The sequence below is a fragment of the Protopterus annectens genome, chromosome 6.part0 (genome assembly GCF_019279795.1).
Source record: "Protopterus annectens isolate FY-2018-M chromosome 6.part0, PAN1.0, whole genome shotgun sequence".
Taxonomy (NCBI): Eukaryota; Metazoa; Chordata; order Ceratodontiformes; family Protopteridae; genus Protopterus; species Protopterus annectens.
Genome location: NC_056737.1, coordinates 102980584 through 103003224, shown reverse-complemented (window position 1 = coordinate 103003224; position 22641 = coordinate 102980584). Strand labels below are relative to the sequence as shown.

Sequence of the window (22641 nt, the reverse complement as noted above, 5' to 3'; positions counted from 1 at the left end):
GATGATCCCACCCAATAGCTAACACCTGCAAAATGCAGTTATCTAGGACTAGGGAACAAAAGGGCTCAAAGTCCATCAGGGGGTAGGGGGACTGAACTAACATGCACACAGGCAGAAAGCATCTACTGAAAAAGGTAATTAATACAGGATCCTGGACTTTCAGCAACCTCTTACCATACCTTAAATAAAGATAAACAAGCATGCTGTTCACATAACACCCTCATTCAAAAGGCACCTGTCTTAGAACTTTCTGAAGCCTATGACTTGATGCAGACAGCACAGTGGTATAGTGTTTAGCGTTGTCACCTGACAGCAAACATTTCTCCGGTTCAATTCTCAGCTGGGTTGCCTTGTGTGTGGAGTCTGCATCTCCTCCCTGCATTTGTGTGGGTTTCCTCCGGGTGGTCCAGTTTCCTCTCACATTCCAAAGACATGCAGTAGGTGGATTGGACATACTAAACTGGCCCTAGGTGTGAGTGTGTGGTGAACCCTCTAAAACCCGTACCTGCTAAGGAAACGAGTGCTGGAGGGCACACGTTGCCCGATGTGCTGTATGCATGGGGGTGAATCCAGGCTCCAGGATGACGTGATGCATAAATTGGGCTGATATGTGACTTTATTTCTAAGAGTTTATCAGCTAATAATGCAGCTTCCCACTACTGATGCTTTTATATCTGCATGCCAGAGTCTGAATATATAAGCTACCTATTTTCTTTTGGGGGGGGGGATCAGTAAAAACTAAATATTTCCATCAGTTCCATCAAATGACTGTGAATAAGTACACAAAAATGCCAGCCATCACATTCTTTATCAAACAACAACAAGCTAATATGCTAATACATTGTAGGTGACTTGGGTTTGACTATCAACTTGGGTGCCTGTGAGAGCTTAGTTAGGAAGGAGGGCGTAAGAGGCTGCTGCTGGATCATCCACTCTGGGACAAGGAGGTGGCTCTGGCTCCCTGCATGGCTGGCGATATCAAGAATGTTAAGGGTTCACTAAGTGGATCTCCAAGTGAGCCAATCCAAGATTTCTAAAATCCTGTAGCCACAGACTGATCACAACTTTCCAAAGTGATTTGGATAACACCACCTGCTTTGATAATTATTGACCTTCTGAAGCACTTCACATTTATTTAAGCCATCTCCACTAAAACAGAGGTTGAAAGCAGAGATGTATCAAGACCAGCTGGGAAAAAAAAACTCCTGTCAAACTTGAAAAAAGTCCTCCCAACTCATAATTAACTGTTCCTTGTTATACAGTCTATTGAATTACAGCAAAAACACATTTAAAATGTCTTCAAAGATAAGCAAATATGCATCTAAATAACGCCTCTTTGTTAAACTGTATCAGATACAATTTTAAACAAACAAATCAAATTTGTATTAATTTTTCCCTTTGTGCTGTGTAATATTGCTTTCTATGGTGCTTTGTATTTCCAGATGTTTATTATGGACCTTTTCTCCCCTGGTCTCCACTGAAAATGGGCTCTGCTTCGCCCAGTAAACAAATGCCAATAAATAAATAAATAAACTACATACATAGATATCTAAACTGTTACACAAACACACAGATATCTACCTAGCTACAGTATTTTAACTTTGAAGATCATCTGCCATAATTCCTCCTTTAGTGAACTGCAGAGACTTCACAATGTTTTACGCACACAGGGATAGTCATACCTCTCAGCCTCTTACAACAAAAATGCTGAACAAAGTCAGAAATAATGGGAGACTACAACGCTCAGCCATGGACAGATTTTAACTACTGATCTTACAAACTTTCTAAGTTTATATAAATGACAGGTTTTGCAGTAGCAATACATTTTCTGAAAAAAGTCTGAAACTCAATTTTCTGTTATTATTAAGTGACTTTAATCCTATGATTTGCCAGAAAAACAATTTTTTTAAGGAACACAGCAAAATAAAACCAAACCTATGAAGCAAAAATCTGGATATTCTTTGAAATTCTATACAGTTGGGAGGTATGACGACAGTCACAGCAATTACTCCACTAATTACTTGAGCAATATGGCATGAAAGGGTACGTGCTACCATGCAATAATGTTACTTCTAAGAAAGTCAAGCAAGTGTTCTGACTTCTCAAAAGTGATGATATTACTCTCCCTCCAACTTGGCTCTCCTCTTATTTATATCTGACTTACTCTCTCTCTTCTCCAACCTCTTTGCACCTTCCTATTACTCTCCCTCTATCCCATTCTGTTCTCCCACTGGAGGCATCATCTCTTCCATTTCTTCTTGGACCACTTCCCTCCCCACCTCCTTTTCTCTCATCTTCCTCTACTTGCTCTTATCATGTGTTGGCAGGTCTTACTTTCTTCACTTTTTGCTTATTGCTTTTTTTCCATATTCATTAACCACCTTACTACTTTCTTACTCTCCTTCTGGATCTTATTTCAGTAAACCTAACATAACATTTGTTTCTCCAGTATTCCTACTACTTCCGTTACCTGCTGCACCTGCTCTTTGTATCTCTCCAAAATATATGTACTCATGTACACCTCTCTTCCTGGAATCCCCAACACACATCCCTTCATTTCCTTGGAACATCCTTATTTTGCCTGGACATAAAAATACTTATGTAAGTATTTCTGTGCAAATAAATGTTTAAATTATGAGCTTTAGAATGATATATTGGCAGCTTTAGTATATATTTGCATTAATTGTTTTCTATCTGCTCTTGCATTAACCTTTTTCAGTTTCTCCTCATTTCCTCCACTTTCCTTCCTTCTGCTCCGCTTTGCCATCTTCTCCCTGTGCTTAAGATTCCTTTCATCGCTGTACCTACCAGTGTCCTCACACCACGTTCATTCCATCACCTCTGGCATCTCTTCCCCTTCTCCAAACCTTGCCTCCATTCTTCCCCACTTAACTTAAAGGCCTTGATATTCCAACCAATCTGACAGCTGAAATTCTTCTTTCAACCCCCACCATCATGTCTATTCTCTCTAGTGACAAAATTTGGAGCTAGAATTTTACCTTGCTTCTTCCTCCATCTCCAGGCAATAGACCCATTTTCGTCTTTTACTCCCATGGTTACTCCATGAAAATTACTTTTTCCTTTCTGGTATCTGCCAATGTAATTTAAATGTTTTCCATATCTCCCTTTGTCCACTCTAGCTTTAAGTTCTGCCTGCGCTCCCAACAGAATATCCAATCTCTCTCTCTGTATTCTACTTTCCTCTTCCGTATCCCTCATCATCTCCTTCCAGTCTGCTGTAAACTTTCAATCATTCTTAATTTATTCACTACCACATATGCCTAAAGTTAAGGTCTGGCACCCCCATTCCCCCTCTTCCTTCAGTCCTGTTACCACATTCTATTCAACTCTCAGTCTTTTGCCATCCAATACAAACTCTCTGCTCATCTTATTTGCGTTTTTCAGTATTCCTTCTTCTGGCAACCTCAAAATGGCCTGTCCTGCATGAGTAAATTATGGAAGAATACACATCTTTAGTGTCTGTATTATCTGGTCCATATCCATTTTCAGTGTTTTCCACTCATTTAACTGAACCTTAAACTTTTCACATATTTTACTGTACATACATTTTAATGAGTCCTTTAAAATATCATTTCAAATATTTCCCCAAGACATTTACTCGCTCTTCCAAATCCTCTCCATCCTCTCTAGTCCCTTTACTCCTACCATCCTTATCCTCACTGCTTGTATCTTTTCCTGATTTCTCTTCTAAATGTTCTCAATATTTCCCACAATTTGTCCTTACTATGCCTTTTCATGGTAAGCGGCATGCTGTTCATCTATAATTCTCATATAACATTTTTCTTCTCACTTCCCCGTTTACATTCCATCATCTTTGATCTCATTGCCTCTACTAAATGTTCAGTATCCATTTTAAATAACATCACAGATAAGGTACACACATGCCTTGCCCCCATTCACTAACTGTACCTTCCCAAACAGTCTTGCCATTACTTTTACTCCAGCCATTGCTCTCTTAAAAAGTAATCTCATCACATCTATCCATTTCTTTGGAAATCCCAAACTCTACACTACCTCAAACTGATACTCACGATAAAACCAATCAAATGCTTTCTCAGCATCTGATAAAATCAGTGCTAGAATCACTCCCCCCCCAATAACTCATGATTTAACTTTTTTTTAGCCATCTCATGCTAGGTTTAACTCAAAAGAGCTTCTTGCATTAACAGTCTCCAATGCTTATCTAACACAACATTTCTCTGTTTAACGAAAAAGGTTAAATGAAATTAATTATCATAGTTACATATTCACTGTGTTGAGATAGTGGAAAGGAATATATGTGTATTTTTAACTTATGATGAAGAACTTGCTCTGATATGGTAGGATTTCAGAACAGCTTCAATCCAGTAATGTTAAGGCTTTAACTTGCCTGTTGCAAAACGTACACTATACAGATGTGTAAGTATTGAAAACCCAACGTACCAGTGAAATTACTGGAATGACAGGCTTTGAGAATCCATCCATTCATAACCCTCCTTTTTACCATGTTTGCACATGGGGTCAGTGTGTGTCACATCAACAGTAACATTCATACAGAGCCAATTTTCAGACTGCTGGGTAGCCAGCCCTGCCACAATTGTTCTTCCATACCACACACACACACACACACACACACACACACACAGGCACACACACACACACACATGCACGTGTGCACATTTGCATCAATTTAGTGTGTCCAGTCTAGCTACTGCTTGTCTTTGGAATGTATGAGGAAATTGCAGTACCTCATGGAACCTCAGGCAAACACTGGGAAAAAATGCAGATGACATACAGAAACCACTCCAAATGACAATCAACCCCCTTGCTGTGAGTCAAGAATGCCACCTGCTATGCCACTGTGCTGTCCTTATAACTCATGACTTGACCCTTTCTTTTTTAACTTTTTCATGCTGTAGCTATTCAGCAATAAAATGAATTAGTCCCCATATACTTCCACGGTGGTGCAGCGGTAGCGTTGTTGCCTCACAGCAAGAGGTTCTCCTGTTCGATTCTCGGCTTGGGTTGGGAGTGCCTTCTGTGTGGAGTCTGCATGTCCTCCCCGTGGTCAAGTGGGCATTTGAAAGACATGCATTGAATGGGCGTGCCTTCGTTGAAGGTTGGGCGTCGGGCTGGCAACTTGACACCATAAAAACCAACTGCCAATCATTAGCGGACCGGAGTTCCGCTGTGGCGACCCCTAACCGGGAAAAGCCGAAAGATAAACAACAATATTCTTTCCCCACCTAAGTAGACTTAGCATTTGATTTTAAAGCCACACTATTAAAAACATTTTTTTTTCAACAAATTGTACCTCAGCTGCTCTACTGAGTCCTACTGCATATCACAACTTCCACGTTGCAAACAAACCTGAAATATGTGGTAACAACATTGTTACCTAATGAGGAATGCTGCTTAAAAGTCTCTTCTTCCCCTATATTATCAGCATGTCAAACCATGGTAGTAATTTATTTAGACCCCAGGCAATTTGGCTTTGTGAAAGGGAGATCATGCCTGCTCAACCTGGTTGACTTCTTTGAGTCAGTCACTAGGGCTGTGGATGAAGGTAAGGCAGTGCACACTGCCTCAATCTGGCCAAGACCTCTGATACCATTCCTCAATCGGGAATTATTGATAAACTCACCAAACTAGGCATCAACCCCTATATCACTAGGTGGGTTGCAAACTGGCTCACAGATAGAACACAGAGCGTGAAAGTTGTAAACTCCAAGTCAGACTTCTGAGCAGTCACGAGTAGTGGGTCCTCTCCTGTTTGGCATCTACTTCTCAGAGGTCCAGGCCAACACAAAGGGACTCTGGCTGACCAAGTTCGCAGACAACTGCAAGCTGGGAGCCATTATTAACTCCCCAAGTGATGCAGACATTCTACAGAAAGGCCTCACTGAGACCAATGACTGGTATGGAAACCATGGCCTTAAGCTTAATGCCAAAAAATGTGTCGTCGTCATCTTTGGTAAAAACTCAGTTCCCACTAATTACCACATTGATGGGAGCCCACTGAACACTAAAGGCGTTATAAGAGATCTGGAGATGCAGGTTGACAGCAACCTCTCTTTCGACCATCACAGTGCCACTGTGGTCAGAAAATCCTTCTATGTGGTACATCTTATTACCAAAGGTTTTGCATCCGGGAAGAAAGAGGTCATTGTCTCTCTCTCTCTCTCTCTCACTACTCTTCCCTCATTAGACCAATCATCGAGTACAATGCCACATTTGGCATGTACCTCACTAGACACCTGCAACAGCTGGAGAGGCCACAGAAGTACCTCACGAAGAGGATCCTTAAGTATTAAACACATGTCCTACATGGACAGACTTAAAAGACTCCAGCTATTCTCTATCTCATATTGCCTACTTAGAGGAGATCTCTCTGCTTGACTTACAAAGCCAAGTCTGACCCAGCTCTGTTTGAAATGTTACATTTTATTATTTATTTATTTATTTCACATTTGTTAACCAGGTTGGTCCAACTGAGCAATTATAGCCCTTTTTCAGTGGAGACCCAAGGAGAATATCTCCAGTAAGAGATGTATAATAAATAATACAAGAATAAGTACACAGCATATTAATACGAGAATAAAAAAAACATAACATGGCTCAGTCAGTAAACAAAGGAATAAACATACTATAATTGAAACACAATTACCTTACAGAACTTGGAAGAGTTGATAGGTAATATAAGATGGTTATACATAGTACCAAAAGGTTATGCAGTAACCAGACAAGAAATTCAGAGGTTAGTTAAATATGATTATGATACAGTATTTAAGGTGCAGGAGTAGAATGATCAGGTGGCTACATCTAAAGAAATCCCAATCCCTCCACACCACACGCTCCAGAGACCTCAACCTCATTACCACAATCAACAGAACATGCTGGAGGGACAGGTTCTTCACCCAGAGACTGCCTGTGCTCTGGAATAGACTTCCCATACATGTCAAGCAGAGCACCTCGTTGTCCTCTTCAAGAGAAATCTTGATGAGTGGATGGGTAATAGATAGTTCACCCTGGGGATCACTCCAGTGGCTCTACTTGATAGAGGCACTGGGAACTAATGTCGGGTGGCACGATGCCAGGGCACTTCTATGGGCTAGGCTTGTAAAGGCTCTAGGGCCATTAGCCTAGTACACACCTATGAACCAATGTATAAGTAACTTGATATATCTTTGTGTTAGGTTTTGTTTAGTTCTGAGTCAGTACTGCTGCTGTGAAAACTAAATGGCACAGATGTGTGCAGATTCTAATATGCTACAAACTGTATGAAGAGTTCACAGTGCTTCTTTTTTCTCGGTCTTGTAAGTATACAAAATCATTACTATTCATAAAATATTCAAAACAATATAAAAAAATCAGTCTTTAGCAAAACTGTGAAAATATCAACAAACAAATGCAATATGAGAAACCACACTGAGTGGGACTTCCCATGTGATGGCATATTAAACATCAGTTCTAGCACTGAGCTCTATGGGTGAGATATAACATTAACAAGAGTTAAGTGTGAAGGAGGCAACAAAACAAAACAAAAAAAAGCTACTGAAATAGAAAGTTTGAGCAGAAGTTCAAACGAGTGTGACTTTAAAAGAAAAAAAAAAACAATGAGGTAAAAAGAAAACTGAAAATACCATGCAAATGGTAAAGGAAAGGTAGGGAGACAAAGGGTTAGTAACCTTGCTGACGATTTGGAAAAAGATTGAAGAAGTAAAGCAAAAGCTAACAGAAAACCTGCCCAACCAAGAAAGAAATCAGATGGAGTGCAGTATGGTTTAAATGGCTGAATTTACAGGAAAGTGGGGAGCTGAAAATAAGAACAGTAATGGCTAAGCAAGACTAGTGTGGGGAAGTGAAGTGCATACAATTAGAATATAGAGTTAAAAGAAAAAAAAAATAAACTATCAGGCATTCCAGAAAAGTATGAGGGACTGGACTGTCAGAAAGGGATTGCAGCCTTGCTGGCACAATGGATAGATATACCAGTGGATGACAAAGATCGAACATGTGTACAAAACAGCATGGTGACAACAAAAGAAGGGACAGAAGGCCCACATTCGGTGATCATAAGGAATCAAACTTTTGAATTAAGGGAAAGAGTGCTGAAACTGCTGTGGTAGTGCAAGGAAAGAGGCCTGAAGTAAGTGGAAGCAGAGTTATTGTAGAGCAGGGCTTCTAGTATGAGACAAAATGAAAAAGACTGCCTTAGGACTAGCAATTAAACTATGCAAACAGAAGTGTCTGGGATGGAAATGATATACCCAATGACATTTGAGGATTTTCTTACAAGGCTTGGCAAGATCATTTACTACTCCCAAAGAAAATGTGGATATACTAGAGAAACCAGCAAACCTAAGAAAGGAGTTACTGAAAAGGGAGTTTGTATACAGGTATGAGAGTGCAGAATGAGGAATGCATGAAGGGAAAGGACATTATCTGGGGAAGGGGTACTTTCTGGTATTCCGTAAACAGCAGAGAATAAGGAAGAAAGCGGCAGCAGTCAGGGAGGTGAATTGACAGGGAACTGTAATTTGTATTTTGTCATCCTGTTGCTGGATTTGTTATATTATTCCATGTGACACTGCTTGGTGACATACTGGAAATTTGAGGGAGGTATTCATAATAAAAAAATACTGCTGTAATCTGTGCAGCAACACAAGCAAGGGACATGGATTATAAATGAGTAAGGAACCAGAACGACATAAAAGTGGCAAAACGGAAATGGTATTTGAACTTGGATAGAGTAATCCTTGTGCATATGGATGGAAAATGAGTAGTCTGCATGTCTGTGTGTGTGAATTTGAGTCAATGAAAAATATCAGTGGATTTAGTACCATCAATGGGATATGGAGGCTGGAGGCTGGGCTGCTACTTATTGGTAGCTGCGGCTTAATCTACTCCTTCAATCAGGTTACATGGGAAAGCAATGACAGCAGCATACATTAAGAGACAAAAGATTACAGCATCGTTACAATATCAAGCTACTAAACACTATATCTTATGCCTAAAAAAGAAACTGATAACTGTGTGTAGAAAAAGTAAAACAATTACATGCTTTAAGTGTATAAACATATGTCAGAGGGGATTTACAATCAGTACATGCTGTAAGTATACACCAATATGTAACGGGGGTGTTAATATCAATACCCTGATACACAATAAGTGTACACCGATAAGTCGGGGGGGGGGTTAAGATCAGTATCCTGTTACAGAAATGACATGCTGTACGTGTACAGTGCGATATGTCAGGGGGGAGTTACCATCATCTAAACTTCAAGTTCCTCATGGAAACCTCATATTATGGGTCTCTCCCTTTCACACGTGCAAGACATGAAATCATGCGTCCTGAAAAGTCTAAAAAATAAACTAATCTTGACATGTGCTGTTATTTTTCAGGAGGTCCTTGCGACACGCTCCCCTGCAGTCCCCATACCCCTGGTACTTGAGTATATTTAACAATGGTGAAACACCAAACTGTTGACACTCAATAACCAACAGTTCTAAATACCGACACACAAAAATACAGAACACACAATACTTATAAAAAAAAAAAAAACTTCCACACCCCACATTTACTTAATCACAAAAAAGACAATCCACTTACGTGATTCAGTTAACAGTCAAAATATAAAAAAGAAAAAAAAATCTAACCACATCACAGCACCTGATTTGTCTGAACAGCTGTAGTGTTACAGAAAGGGTTTTTCTAATGTAAGGTGCAGGGTCTGGAAAACAAACTGCAATTCAAACTGTACATTTTGAAATCTGCTGTTAAACCATTAAAATGTTTTTGCATGAGGTTTTTGTCTCCCTTGCAGCCCCCATACCCACGCAAATTACATATACTAACTCTGAGACTAATGCACTTGGGGTTAGGGCGACTAATCTGAGGTATCACAATCCTGGACTTATTGTGCATTTCCTTACATTTGGAACTGTAGTCCCACTATACTGAGGATTGCAATTATGGTACTTGGAGTTTTTCAACATCTGCATCATGCATAATCCAATCTTTATACAAGGTTTAGTACCAATCAGCATGACAAACTGCTCAAACGGGGTGGTTCATGGCATGGCAATCAAATCCCCTAATACGGTGTCCTCATCTGTGGTGTAGCAATCATACCTTCTAATATGATGTCCTGCACTCCGTTCCCACATCATCTCATACTGACTACTGAAGGAGACAAAGAGACAGCAAGCCATTGTCACACATAAAATTAAGCAATCCAAGTTTATTAACCTAGGATGTAGTTCTAAAATACCTGACTCTCCAAAAGTTATTTAAGAGTATTCTTTCTTGACTGACAACAGGAAATATAACAGGAGAATTAACTTTTTTTAAGTGATTGATACTGACTGGAATTTTGACACTGATATGTACTCCCATCTGAACTGTGCATCTCTTTGGATAACACAACTCATCTGCACTACTTCCAAAAATGGCAGAACTTCTAACATGGAATACATCCTATACTGTTGTCAACCCTAGCAATACCATTAGGCAGAACAGCCACAACTGTCTCATCTACAGCCCAGTGACATTTCTAGATCTCCTCAATTCCATTTTAAGGAAAAAAATAAGAGATCCGTTCTCTGATATGGCACTCCTCAACTCTCACCTAAGTGTCAGATCTTCTGTGCCCCTCAACTCTAAGTAGTTGAGGAGGAAAACATTTTTTTTAAATTGTAGTGATGACTCAGGTGCTTCAGTCCTTACAACAAAAGCAGTACCATAATTCATTTCCATACAGGCACTGCACATACTACACTACCAAATGATCAGCAGTTAACAGTAACAGCCCCCGAACACCTTGGGCCTGGGACAGCTATCTCCTTCTCTTTCCCCCACTTTAGCTATGCTTCTGCCATTAGGCTAGATATCACACATGAATGCATTAATGATCAGTCTCCAATCTTTGCTATTTAGTTGCAATATAAAAAAACATAATTTTACTCTGTCCAGGAATATCAAAGCTTCCATCATGGTTCCAGTTCCAAACACTTCTAATGAAAAGTACCTGATTTAACAGCCAAATTAATATATTTTCTTTCATCCAGACTTCTACATCATCTCAGTAAAGCCAATAAAGATTGTGTTCCCATATGTACATTGATCAAAGCACCATGTTGAGCAAGGTAACATGTAAACATAAGTGTCCTATCCTTTTCTTTAGCATTCCAGTCCCAAAAACAGGCCCAATTTTTTTTAGAATCAGAAAAAGGGGCACATAATGATTCAAGAACCAAATTAATGGTCTTGATCTTTAGATTAACTAACAACACTTTACTAAGGATTCATTTACAGGAGTGTCTTACTTGGATTTACATCTCTAAAAAGAAGTTATATACTCACCATAATGTTCCATCTGTTTTTTTCCATTTTCATTCTTCCTCAGATCTGACTCGGCTGCTTTTATAGCTCAGGATGAAACTGTCAGGCTCCCTCCTTACCCAGAATACCCCTGTTCCCCAGACTACCTCAGATCAAGTTTGCTGCAACTATATATGTCTTACTCATAATAATACTTAACATATATTAGGAGGAATAGTAGGAAGATAAAATCAGCTCAAATGGAACAGTGGTTCCGGAATCACCTCTGTAAGTCTTCCCAGAAGGGACAGGGGGATGGGAAGGGGGGAAAGGTTGAGGAAGAATGAAAATGGATAACACAGATGGAACGTTATGGTGAGTATATTACTTCTTTATCTGATGTTGTCATTTTCATTCACTCCTCAACCTGTAGGACAGAGTCCCCAGCTACAATGATCTTGAGAGGCCCTCATAGAAGGATATTCTGGAGCACCTCAGAACCAAAGGATGCTCTATTTCTAGATATAATATCGAATTAGTAATGTGTAACAAAGTTATGAGTACTTAACCAGGAGGCAGCTGGACAAATATCAGCAATGGATACTTTACACCAAAAGACTGCTGAGGTGGACATTGATCTAGCAGAATGTGCTTTTACATACCTAGGTGGTGTGATACTTTTAGCAGTGTAAACAGAAGAAATGCAATCTGTTATCCATTTAGTTATAGTTGTTTTGGAAATAGCCTTTCACAACTTTACTTTGGAAAAAGAAACAAAAAGTTGGTTATATTTCCTGAAAGCTTTCACATACAAATATTTCAAGCATGGGCATAAAAGTCCTGTCCGGATAAAAATTTAATTGTCTATCCATATCATGAAGGTGAAGAATATATTCAACCTTGTTCTGGAAATGAGGAAGATTGATAACTTGGTTACTATTGTGTTCAGAAGCAACTTTTGGACTGGTTTGTATGTAAAGTGACTCTGTCTTTGTGAAAAATTAAGTAAGGTAGTCTGGAAGAAAGTGCCTGTAATTCCAATATTCTTCTAGCCGAGGTTTTCCATGATAAGAATTTGTGGTCCAGTTTGGCAGAATGTTCAAAGGGTGAGTGACCCAGGGCTTGTAAGACCATAGTGAAATTCCACAAAGGAGTGGGATCTTTGACTGGAGGCTTAAGCAAAAAAGTACCACTCAGAAAGGCCTTGCACAATTTGGAAGAAACTAAGGAAGAAGAGTTTTTGCCTACTGTATGTGATAATTGGATATGGCTGCCAAATGAACTTTGACAGTGGAATAGCTTGCTCCATCCTGAAAGATTGAGGCAAGGAAGTCAAGAACTGCTGGGATCGGAGCAGTAAAGGAATCCAAAGTTTCTGATGAGCCAAATAGTAACCTTTTCTATTTGCTTTTGTAAATTTTTCTCTTGGAGGCCTTTTTTGAGCACACGAATATTTTCTTAACTGGAGAGGAGAGCCTGGAATATCTAGCCATCATCAGAAGTGGAGAAATCATGCAGTCAATTTGAGGCCTGTTAGATCTCGGTGAGTTTGTCCTGATGGGTGAGACAGGAGGTCTGGACTTGGGTCTAGCATCCAGGGAGAACGTATAAGATGAGACCAAAGGAAGGGAAACTACACCTGCCGAGGCCAGAAGGGGGTAACAGGGATCACTTTGCTCTTCAACCTCTGCGCTTTCTGAAGAAATTTGGGGATGAGAGGTGGTGGTGGAGGATAAGCATAAAGGAGACAGGGCCAAACATGAACTACAGTGTCTCTCGGTGACTGTCCATGAGGAGGGATTAGGGCAAAGATTTGTTGTTGGACTGGAATGCAGAGAGGTCGCAGGAAGGTTGACCCAATTTGTGGACTATCCTGTTTGCCAAAGACTGATTTAAAGATCACTCGTGAGGCAAAAGAATAGTTCTGCTGAACCTGTCAGCTAGAATGTTGGATTTTCCTGGCATATGCATTGCTACTAGAAAGTGAGGCGGTGAACAACAATAACTCCAAAACCAGAAAACAATGTAGAAATGGAGAACAACGGCAAATATGATTCTTTCTGGCCAATGTTTAATTACCAAGACACAATACACTCAGTAAAGTAGTTTCGCTGTACAGGTTCTATTATAAAACATTAACGCTATTAACCACTAGCGTTTTTGTCTGCTAAACTCAGACTTCATCAGATTAACCTTTGCTTAAATTTACACTCCCTTTTATAGTCTGTCTAATGACTTTAATTGACAAACATGATCTGAATAAATTAACAAAGTTCAGTTCCTTTACATACTTTCCTAAAATAAATATACTTCCTTATCACTTAAAAACACTTCATTTAATACAATATTAAAACAAATGAAATCTTTCTATATGTTGATATAAACTCATTTCCTTTATATAATCAAAAAGTAAATATAAAAATATAAATATAAAACAATTCATTTTATGGTATCGACTGCCATCTAGTGGAAATTCATATTATTGTCATGTAGGACCTAAAATTAAAAACCTTTAAAAATATCCTTTGTATTAAATAAAACCCCATTTTTATATTTGTAAAATTTATGAAAACACCTTTATAACAAATAAAATATAATGGATTTGCAAAAATTGTTTCTAGATGAATTTTATATGTTTGTTACAACATATTATTATAATTTAGCTGCCCTTAATTTCAGAATTGGTAATATACTTGTATACTCATTCAACCCAGGTGGGTTGTATGCTTCTAGTGTTACCTGCCACCAAAGCTCCCTATATTCTACTTTTTCCTCCCAGGGGCCCCCTCTTATATCTCTTTGAGTGTGTTCTAACACTGTGAATTTAAATGTGGCTCCTGTGCATTCCTTACTATGTTTGAATAAGGCATTTGTGTCCTTACAATTCTTAATATCATTAAGGTGCTCATAAATTCTTCTTTTGAGTTTTCTTTCTGTTTTCCCTATATAGAAGGAATCACAGATCCCACAGGTAGCCATATAAACTAGCCCCATAGACTCACAATTGTAATAATTCTTATTATTGGTAATCAATCTATTCCTGCTTGCAATATATAACCTATTGGTGTTTGAAATATATGGGCATTGGGCACATCTACCACACTTGTAAGTACCCGTCTTCTTTGTCTCTTGTAGAGCCGTAATTTTCTTACTTTCTAAAATGTTTCTTATACTTTGGGCATTTTTATACACTATTTTTGCAGAAATCCCTTCTACTTTTTCTATGTCAGTTATATTAATAAATCTACCCCATTCCTTGAAAAATATTCTTCTGATGTTATTATTCGTAGCATTGTATTCTAGGGTTAAGGCTAGTTGGAAGTTCTCTTGGTTTCCACTTTTATCTTTAGATTGCCCCTTTTCTAGATCAGTGATTTTCACAATAGGGGTATATCTATTGTCTCTACCCTTTTCTATTTCCTGTCTTATTTCCTTAATAAGTTTTAGTGGATATCCCCGATCTTTAAACATTTTTTCTAATAAATCACATTCTTCAAGGAAATCCTTTTGGCAACTTGTCATTCGACTTCCCCTCACGAATTGTCCTTTTATGATGTTCCTTTTACAGTGGAGGGGGTGTGCACTATTATAGTGTAGAAACATATTACAGTATGTAGGTTTTCTATACATTTCTCCATGTTTGTAAATTTCCAAATCTAGATATTGTAATACATGTTTTGATACTGTATGTGTAAACTTCAAAAAATTTGTAGTTTGGTTAAGGTAAATCATGAATTCATCAAGCTCCCCCCCCCAGTCCAAAATAGTACTATATCATCCAAAAATCTACGATAAAGCACCCAAAGGGAATTAAATTGAGAGTTTAGTACATGTTTCTCTTCCCATTTGGCAAGTACTAAATTTGCGTAGGTTGGGGCACATGCAGCTCCCATGGCCACTCCTTGCTTCTGTCTAAAAAATTCTCCATTAAAATATAGGAAATTATTCTTTAACACCATTTCCATTAACCATACATTTACCTGCTTTTCATTGTTGGTTAAAATTTTACTTTCATACAATATTTCCTCAAACATTTCTGTACCTTCATTATATGGAATGGATGAGAAAAGATCAATCACATCTATAGTGACAAATAAAATATTGTCCAAACCTTTTACACTAGAAATGACTTTTAATAAGTCCCATGAATCTTTTAAAATTTGTTCTTTTTCTAACCATAATTTTTTAACTTTATTATCTATAAATTTAGCTAGTGGATGGGTTTTGGATCCATCAGCTGAAACTATTGGTCTTAATGGGTGGTCCAACTCATTTTTATGAATTCCAAAAATTGAAGGAATTTTTGGTTTCTCCACTTTCAAAAATAAGTATATTTCTTGGTCTATAAGCCCCTCATATAACATATCTTTTAAATTTACATCTATTTTATTATAGGCGATGTTAATTTCGTTTTTAGAGACTGATTCATATTGTGTGTTGTCCCAAAGAATGTTATACATCCTACTATCATATTCAATTTTGTCCATTATAACCACCCCACCCCCTTTATCTGGTTTCATAACTCTTAAATTGGGGTCATTTTTCATTTCATATAACAACTGCTTTTCTTCTGTCCCCAAGTTATTTTGATATTTAATAGTGTCTTTTTCTTTTCTAATTTCTTTTTCTATTATTCTCTCTGAATTCTTTAATTGGGGGTGAATTGGTGGGTTATAGGTAGTTCTACGTCTTAAAATTGGGGCTGGGTCTGTTTTGTTACTAGGAAATAATATTTTCAAATTTATTTTCCTTAAAAACAACCTAATATCTAGGAGAGATTTTGCCAAATCCCCCTTGGTGTAAGGTATAAACTTCAACCCTTTAGATAATAGTCTAAAATGTCCTTCCTTTAAAACCAAATGACTAAAATTATAAATGTTAAAATTGTTGAAAGACCATTTGTTACCCACATTCGTAATTTTTAAAGTTTCAGGGAGGTTAGGCATTGTTAGTACTTCCCCCTCCCTCTTCTCCCCCCCCCCCTCCATTGAAACTTTGTTTGTCTGTTCCCTTGTTTATTCATAAGTCTTTCTGACCTCCTTAAGGGGGAAAACTCATCTTCATATTCATAAACATCTTCTAGTGGGTTAATTTCTTCTATTTCTATAGGTCCTATTTTATCATCTCCCTTATAATATACTTCCCTACCATATCTCCTATGTAGGGGATTGGGGTAACTCAGATTGTGTTTATATTCATATATATCACGGTCCATTTTCTTTATTTTCCTTTGTATTAAATTTTCCATCTCTCTCTCTATGTCTTTTCTAATATTAAAATATTTTTCTTTTTCTTCTTCTATAGAAAATATCAGATAATTCTTAATGCATTGGTCCAAAACTTCTATTTCTTTATGTAAATCTTCCTGTACTCTTGTGTTTTCCCTTACCATCAATTTTAGTACCTCAATACCACATTTGTTAAAAACCTCTATAAGTTCCTTATGAAATAAGGAACCTGGTACAACATTGTTTGGATACTTATATACACGCAGCCCTTTGGGCACAATTTCCTTCAAAATACATTCTGTTAAATAAGTGTTTTCAATATTTAAAATTCTATGTTTGTTCATTAACTTAGAAAGGGAGTTTAAATTCTCCCTATATGTGTTATTGTTGATTTGCACATTTTTCTCATTACTGTTACTTTTAAAAACATATTTAAAGCGTAGCCAGTCATTTATCTCCTGGCATGGAGAAACAGTACCTTTTGCCTCAGCACCTCTTTGGGGTTTGCTGTTTCCCCTTTCGTTCCTCAAACTAAAAGTATTTTCATTAGTTCCTGTGGAGTCCCTTAATACGCTCGGTGTTTTGGCTGGGTCAAAACTTTCCAAAGCAGGTTCTAAATGGAAGCCGGCGTCCCCTCTTTCACCTATAAGCTCCATATTAGCTTTACTTTTCTTACTATCTTTTTTTGTAAACCCTTCGGTCCTTGGGGGAAGTTCTGTAGCGTTTCTGCCTTGCGTACCTAAAAGGGACGAAGCCACTGGTGTCAGTAAATTAATAAGTTCAGTTAGTTGACCAATCAACTTTCGAGTAAGTCCAATGTCTTCCTGCAACGAATTTGCAGGGACCGCCTGCTTCTCCATTTCTCTTGCACCAATACGACCAAATAAACAAATTGAGGCGGTGAACAACAATAACTCCAAAACCAGAAAACAATGTAGAAACGGAGAACAACGGCAAATATGATTCTTTCTGGCCAACGTCTAATTACCAAGACACAATACACTCAGTAAAGTAGTTTCGCTGTACAGGTTCTATTATAAAACATTAACGCTATTAACCACTTGCGTTTTCGTCTGCTAAACTCAGACTTCATCAGATGAACCTTTGCTTAAATTTACACTCCCTTTTATAGTCTGTCTAATGACTTTAATTGACAAACATGATCTGAATAAATTAACAAAGTTCAGTTCCTTTACATACTTTCCTAAAATAAATATACTTCCTTATCACTTAAAAACACTTCATTTAATACAATATTAAAACAAATGAAATCTTTCTATATGTTGATATAAACTCATTTCCTTTATATAATCAAAAAGTAAATATAAAAGTATAAATATAAAACAATTCATTTTATGGTATCGACTGCCATCTAGTGGAAATTCATATTATGGTTTTATGACTGAATTCCAGGAAAACCCGAAAAAGTGCTAGTAAACATGGTCTAACTAGATTTTACCAAGTCCTCCGATTCTGTTTCTCACAGGCAGCTGACAGGAAACTTGCTAGGGGCAGAATAAAAAGTAAGGAATCAGACTGCTGTATAGTTGAATGATAGGTTAAAGACGTTTGTGGTGAAAGGAACAACATCAGGAATAAGGACAACAACTAGTGCAGTTACCAAGGGGGTCTGACCTGGTTCCAGTACTTTTCGACATTAGGAGAATGGGCTCACTCTCTTCACTGATGGTACTCAGGACAGATAGCCTATGGAAGGATTTGGAAAGGTTGGGTACACAACCATAAGGCAGTAGTTGTGGTTTAGTGAAGACAAATGCAAAGTGATGCACCTGAGCAAAACAATCACAATGGAGAAAAAATAGCTGAAGGCATGGAACTGATGGCAAAAGAGCAGGAAAAGAATTAGGAAGGACTGATCACCTCTAGACTGAGTCACCAGTGGGAGAGTGAGGCGGCAGTTGCAGCATTCAACAGAACACTGGGGTAGATCCTCAGGAGGATGAGCTCCCCATGTGAAAACATATAAAACACTCACTCAACTGACCATGGTGCATAAAGAGCAGACAAGATGAGCTGATTCTGCTAAAATAAGTGCTCTAACCTCAAACTCTACAGGTAATGTCAGAGTTACTGACACACATCCATGTTCTGAAGGCTCCTTATTCTCTACTGATTTTGCCACTGCAAAGAAAACCAGGAAGTTGACGGACTCAAGCAAACCTCTAAAATGACCTTCAAGAGGAAATGTGGGTTCCTTTTATGACATACTTATCCCACTGGAAGATCAAGTAGGGTCCCTACAAGAGGAAATGTGGGTTACTTCTATGAGGTACTTATTCCATTGGACAATCAGGTATGGGTTCCTACAAGAGGAAATGTGGGTCCCTTCTATGAGGCACTTATCTGCCTGGAAGATCAGGTATGGGTCCCTACAACAGGAAATGTGGGTTGCTTTTATGAGGCACTTATCCCAGTGGATGATGGCATAGGGGTTCCTACAATAAGACAATGGCAATTCCCATTTAAACTTAAATATAATTGACTTCACAACATTATGTACGCTGTTAACCCATTCAGTAGGCTTAAAGCTTGTTTCTTAAGAAGTCCTATTACAAACTTACCTACAGAAAAAGACTCATTTTGGTGAAGAAAATAAATGCTTCCCTCTTGACGAAAAGAAGTGCTTTGCCTCTTTTTTTTATTGTTATTCTTAAAGAAATATTTGGTGAAAACAGACTCCAGAATGAGAAAAAAGATAAAACAAACCTCATTCAACAAATGCTATTCCATTTTCTCCGTCTCTGTTTATGAAGACAAATTCACAAATTTTGATCCATCGTTTCTATGTTGTCAACAGCAATCAAGTACAAGCCTAGCACTACAGGTAAAGCTTAGCTGCAGTTACAAAGACACCTAGAAATATTTACAATTTCACCACAAATGACTAAGTTTAAATTCCATGAACAAAAATTCATTGTTCCTAAAGAGAAAAAAAAACACCCCTTGAAACAATTCAGGTACACAGGACATTAACTGTGTTTTTTGTAGGGGAAGAGTGAAGCTCTTCAGCCGAAATGTGAGGCATCTAGCCTTCTTTAGATATATTAACTCCACAATCACATAACCATAAGAAAAGAAGAAACTGTTTCAAAAGCAAATACAGTAGTAACAAACTGGGACTGTGCAGTGTTGTTGCTGTAATAGCAAACGGTCATAGAAAAATAACATCTAGGAAACGGAATCAGTGCATCAATGTCCGATGAAATACATGCTATCCACTTGTATAGAAACTGTATTTTTTAGTAGACTAATCACAGATAAGAAAAATCTCAAATAGGTGACTTTCAAAATCACTCAGCAAAACAAAAAAAAAAAAGAAATGTCTGTCATTCTATGGCAGTGTGTATTAGCAAAAGGAATTTGGAAGTTACACAAGCACATGAGGAACTTAAAAAAAAAATAGGAAGCAACATAATCCAGCTACCTACAGCTAGCATTTGACATCAATGCAATCATTTTAGTAAATAAAGGCAATCCTATAAACTTTTTCTGCAGATTTTTTACTTGGCATATTAGTTCTACTACTATCTGCTGAAGAGTTCCTCCTTCCCTAAATAAACATACCTTCATCTGCAATTCAAATAAACCCAAGACACCACACTCCAATGTCACTACTCAGGTGAACATAAAACAAGAGAAACACCTTCATACCTGGTTAGAATGAGTAACTATTAGGGTTCTCTGCTCTGGAAAATTATGGTACAGATTAGAAATGATCTGTACAGCAACATCAGTTTTCCCTGTTCCAGGAGGTCCTACTACCTGTAAAATAAAAGTAAAAATAAATGCAGTACAGAATGTGTTATGGAAATTGTAATAAATCCATTTAAAGTATAAAATGCATTACATGCAACTGTTTAACACCCAAATGATCAAAAGTAATTTCATAATGATGTATTCTACTTTTGCAACACTGAGTAGGCTTCTACTGTAATTCCAAATTTTCACAGACTGAAATCCAGAAAATTGTCCAAATTAAACTTTTCCGGCTTCAAAAGATGAACTCAAAAATAAATAAATAAAGGTACTGGACAGAAATCTTTATGAAACAAAAGCAGACATGGCAACAGCTATAGGTAAATTGGTCCTAAATGATAGTGAAAATGATTTCCCCATTAGGGAATAATGCAACCTAACAAAACTTACCAACCAGAGGGAAATTTTGTTTAGACATTTGTTTCCATTCCCTGCTTCAGGCAAAGGAAGGTAAAAGGCTGCTTATTCGCTTATTTAAATAATGCAATTCTGCAGAAACAATATGTCATGCACCGCCTGATATTCAGTCTCTTAAAAATAAGTTCTCCATATGCAGAGGCTCTAAAATGTAATTTTCCAAAATCCCAAAGACCTTCCAGACATTGTATATGCAAAAAATATACTCAGGAGCTCCAAAAGCAGTCTACCAAAACAACACCCACAACACACACAGCCTTGTCTCACACAGCCTCCGCTTGAAATCCATAAGGCAAGCCACCACAAAACTTTTAGTTATGTACTTACCATAACTTCGGATGTATGGGATCCATCTCGCCTACATTCATAACTGATGGGCTCGGAGCCGATCCATCGGCTCCGACTCGGCCAACTAATACACTAGAATGAAGTCTCTTATTGGCTAGGCTACTCCCTATCCCAGGATGCACTACACCTGCTTCCCCAGATCTTGTTTGTTCGCTTTCATACATCCATTCAAACACAGAAAAAACTAGTAGTCACTACAACCAACTAAAGTTCTTCAAGAGAAGATCTCCAAATGGAACTATATCTCCTCTAAATCCGAATGGAAGGGGGAAGGAGGGTGGGTACTTATGAATGTAGGCGAGATGGATCCCATACATCCGAAGTTATGGTAAGTACATAACTAAAAGATGTAATGGGATCCTATCTTGCCTACATTCATAACTGATGGGACAGCGTCCCTAGCACCTAAATCCCGGGTGGCTCATTGGAAAACACTCCTGAGAACTGTGGAACCAAAAGAAGCCCTGCCTCGAGAAACCACATCCAATTTGTAATGAGAAATGAAAGTGTGCGGAGAAGTCCAGGTAGCCGCAGCACAAATATCATCTATTGATAATTTGGAGTGAAAAGCTACAGAAGTAGCTATTGCCCTGGTAGAATGAGCCTTGACTGGAAAGGGAAGCTCTTTGTTAGCCTGTGAATAAATGAAAGAGATACAATCTTTAATCCATTTAGCTATGGAGGTTTTAGCTACTGGTTGACCCAATTTGTTCATTGCAAAGGAAACAAACAGTTGATTTGATTTCCGCGTCTGAGCGGTTCTATTCAAGTAAAAATGCAGTTGTCTATGGACGTCCAATTGATGCAAGATATATTCTGCGTTATTAGAGAACTCTGGAAAAAACACAGGGAGCTCTATAGATTGTTGAATACAGAAAGAAGAGGCTACCTTTGGTAAAAAGGAGGGGTTTAATTTCAAGGACACTCTATGTTTGTGAAAAATCAAATAGGGAGGATCAGAACAAAGAGCTTGAAGTTCTGAAACCCGCCTGGCAGAAGTTATGGCCACTAAAAAGGACGTTTTCCAGGACAGAAATTTCAAATCGCAGGTAGCAGCTGGTTCGAAAGGGCGGGCAGTTAGGGCAGCAAGAACCATATTCAAGTCCCAAGGGGGGACAGGGTGAGATATTGGAGGCCTAAGGAGCCATGCTCCTTTAAGGAAAGCCTTACAAAGTTTGTGAGACATCAATGAAGGTTCAAAGGAAGCATGAAAATTAGAGATAGCCGCTAGCTGAACCTTAATGGTAGAAACTGAAGAGCCCAACTGAAAAAGGGAGGCCAGGAAATTCAGAACCTCCGATACTGGTGCAGTAAGGGGGTCTATACCTTGTTCCTGAGCCCAGAAGGCGAACCTTTTCCATTTGCTGGAATAAAGTTTGACAGTGGAAGGTTTATGAGAAGACAATATGTGGATCACGTCCGGAGAAAGAGAATTGTCTCGGACTAAGGATGGAAGTGGAGTAACCATGCCGCCAACTTCAAAGACTTGAGAGACGGGTGAAGCCGTCCTGACTGAGTCAACAGGTCTGGCACCGGGTCCAGAAACCA

General features: G+C 38.3%; 1 protein-coding gene across 3 annotated transcripts in view; it reads right to left on the bottom strand.

The window, feature by feature from the left end:
- AQR (aquarius intron-binding spliceosomal factor) overlaps nt 1-22641 on the bottom strand; it is a 2539865-nt gene that overhangs the window by 855948 nt on the left and 1661276 nt on the right. For all 3 annotated transcript variants that reach the window (XM_044073871.1, XM_044073874.1, XM_044073872.1), the window contains one exon: nt 20224-20334. In XM_044073871.1, the coding sequence (XP_043929806.1) occupies nt 20224-20334 (111 nt within the window). The remainder of the gene's footprint in view (nt 1-20223; nt 20335-22641) is intronic.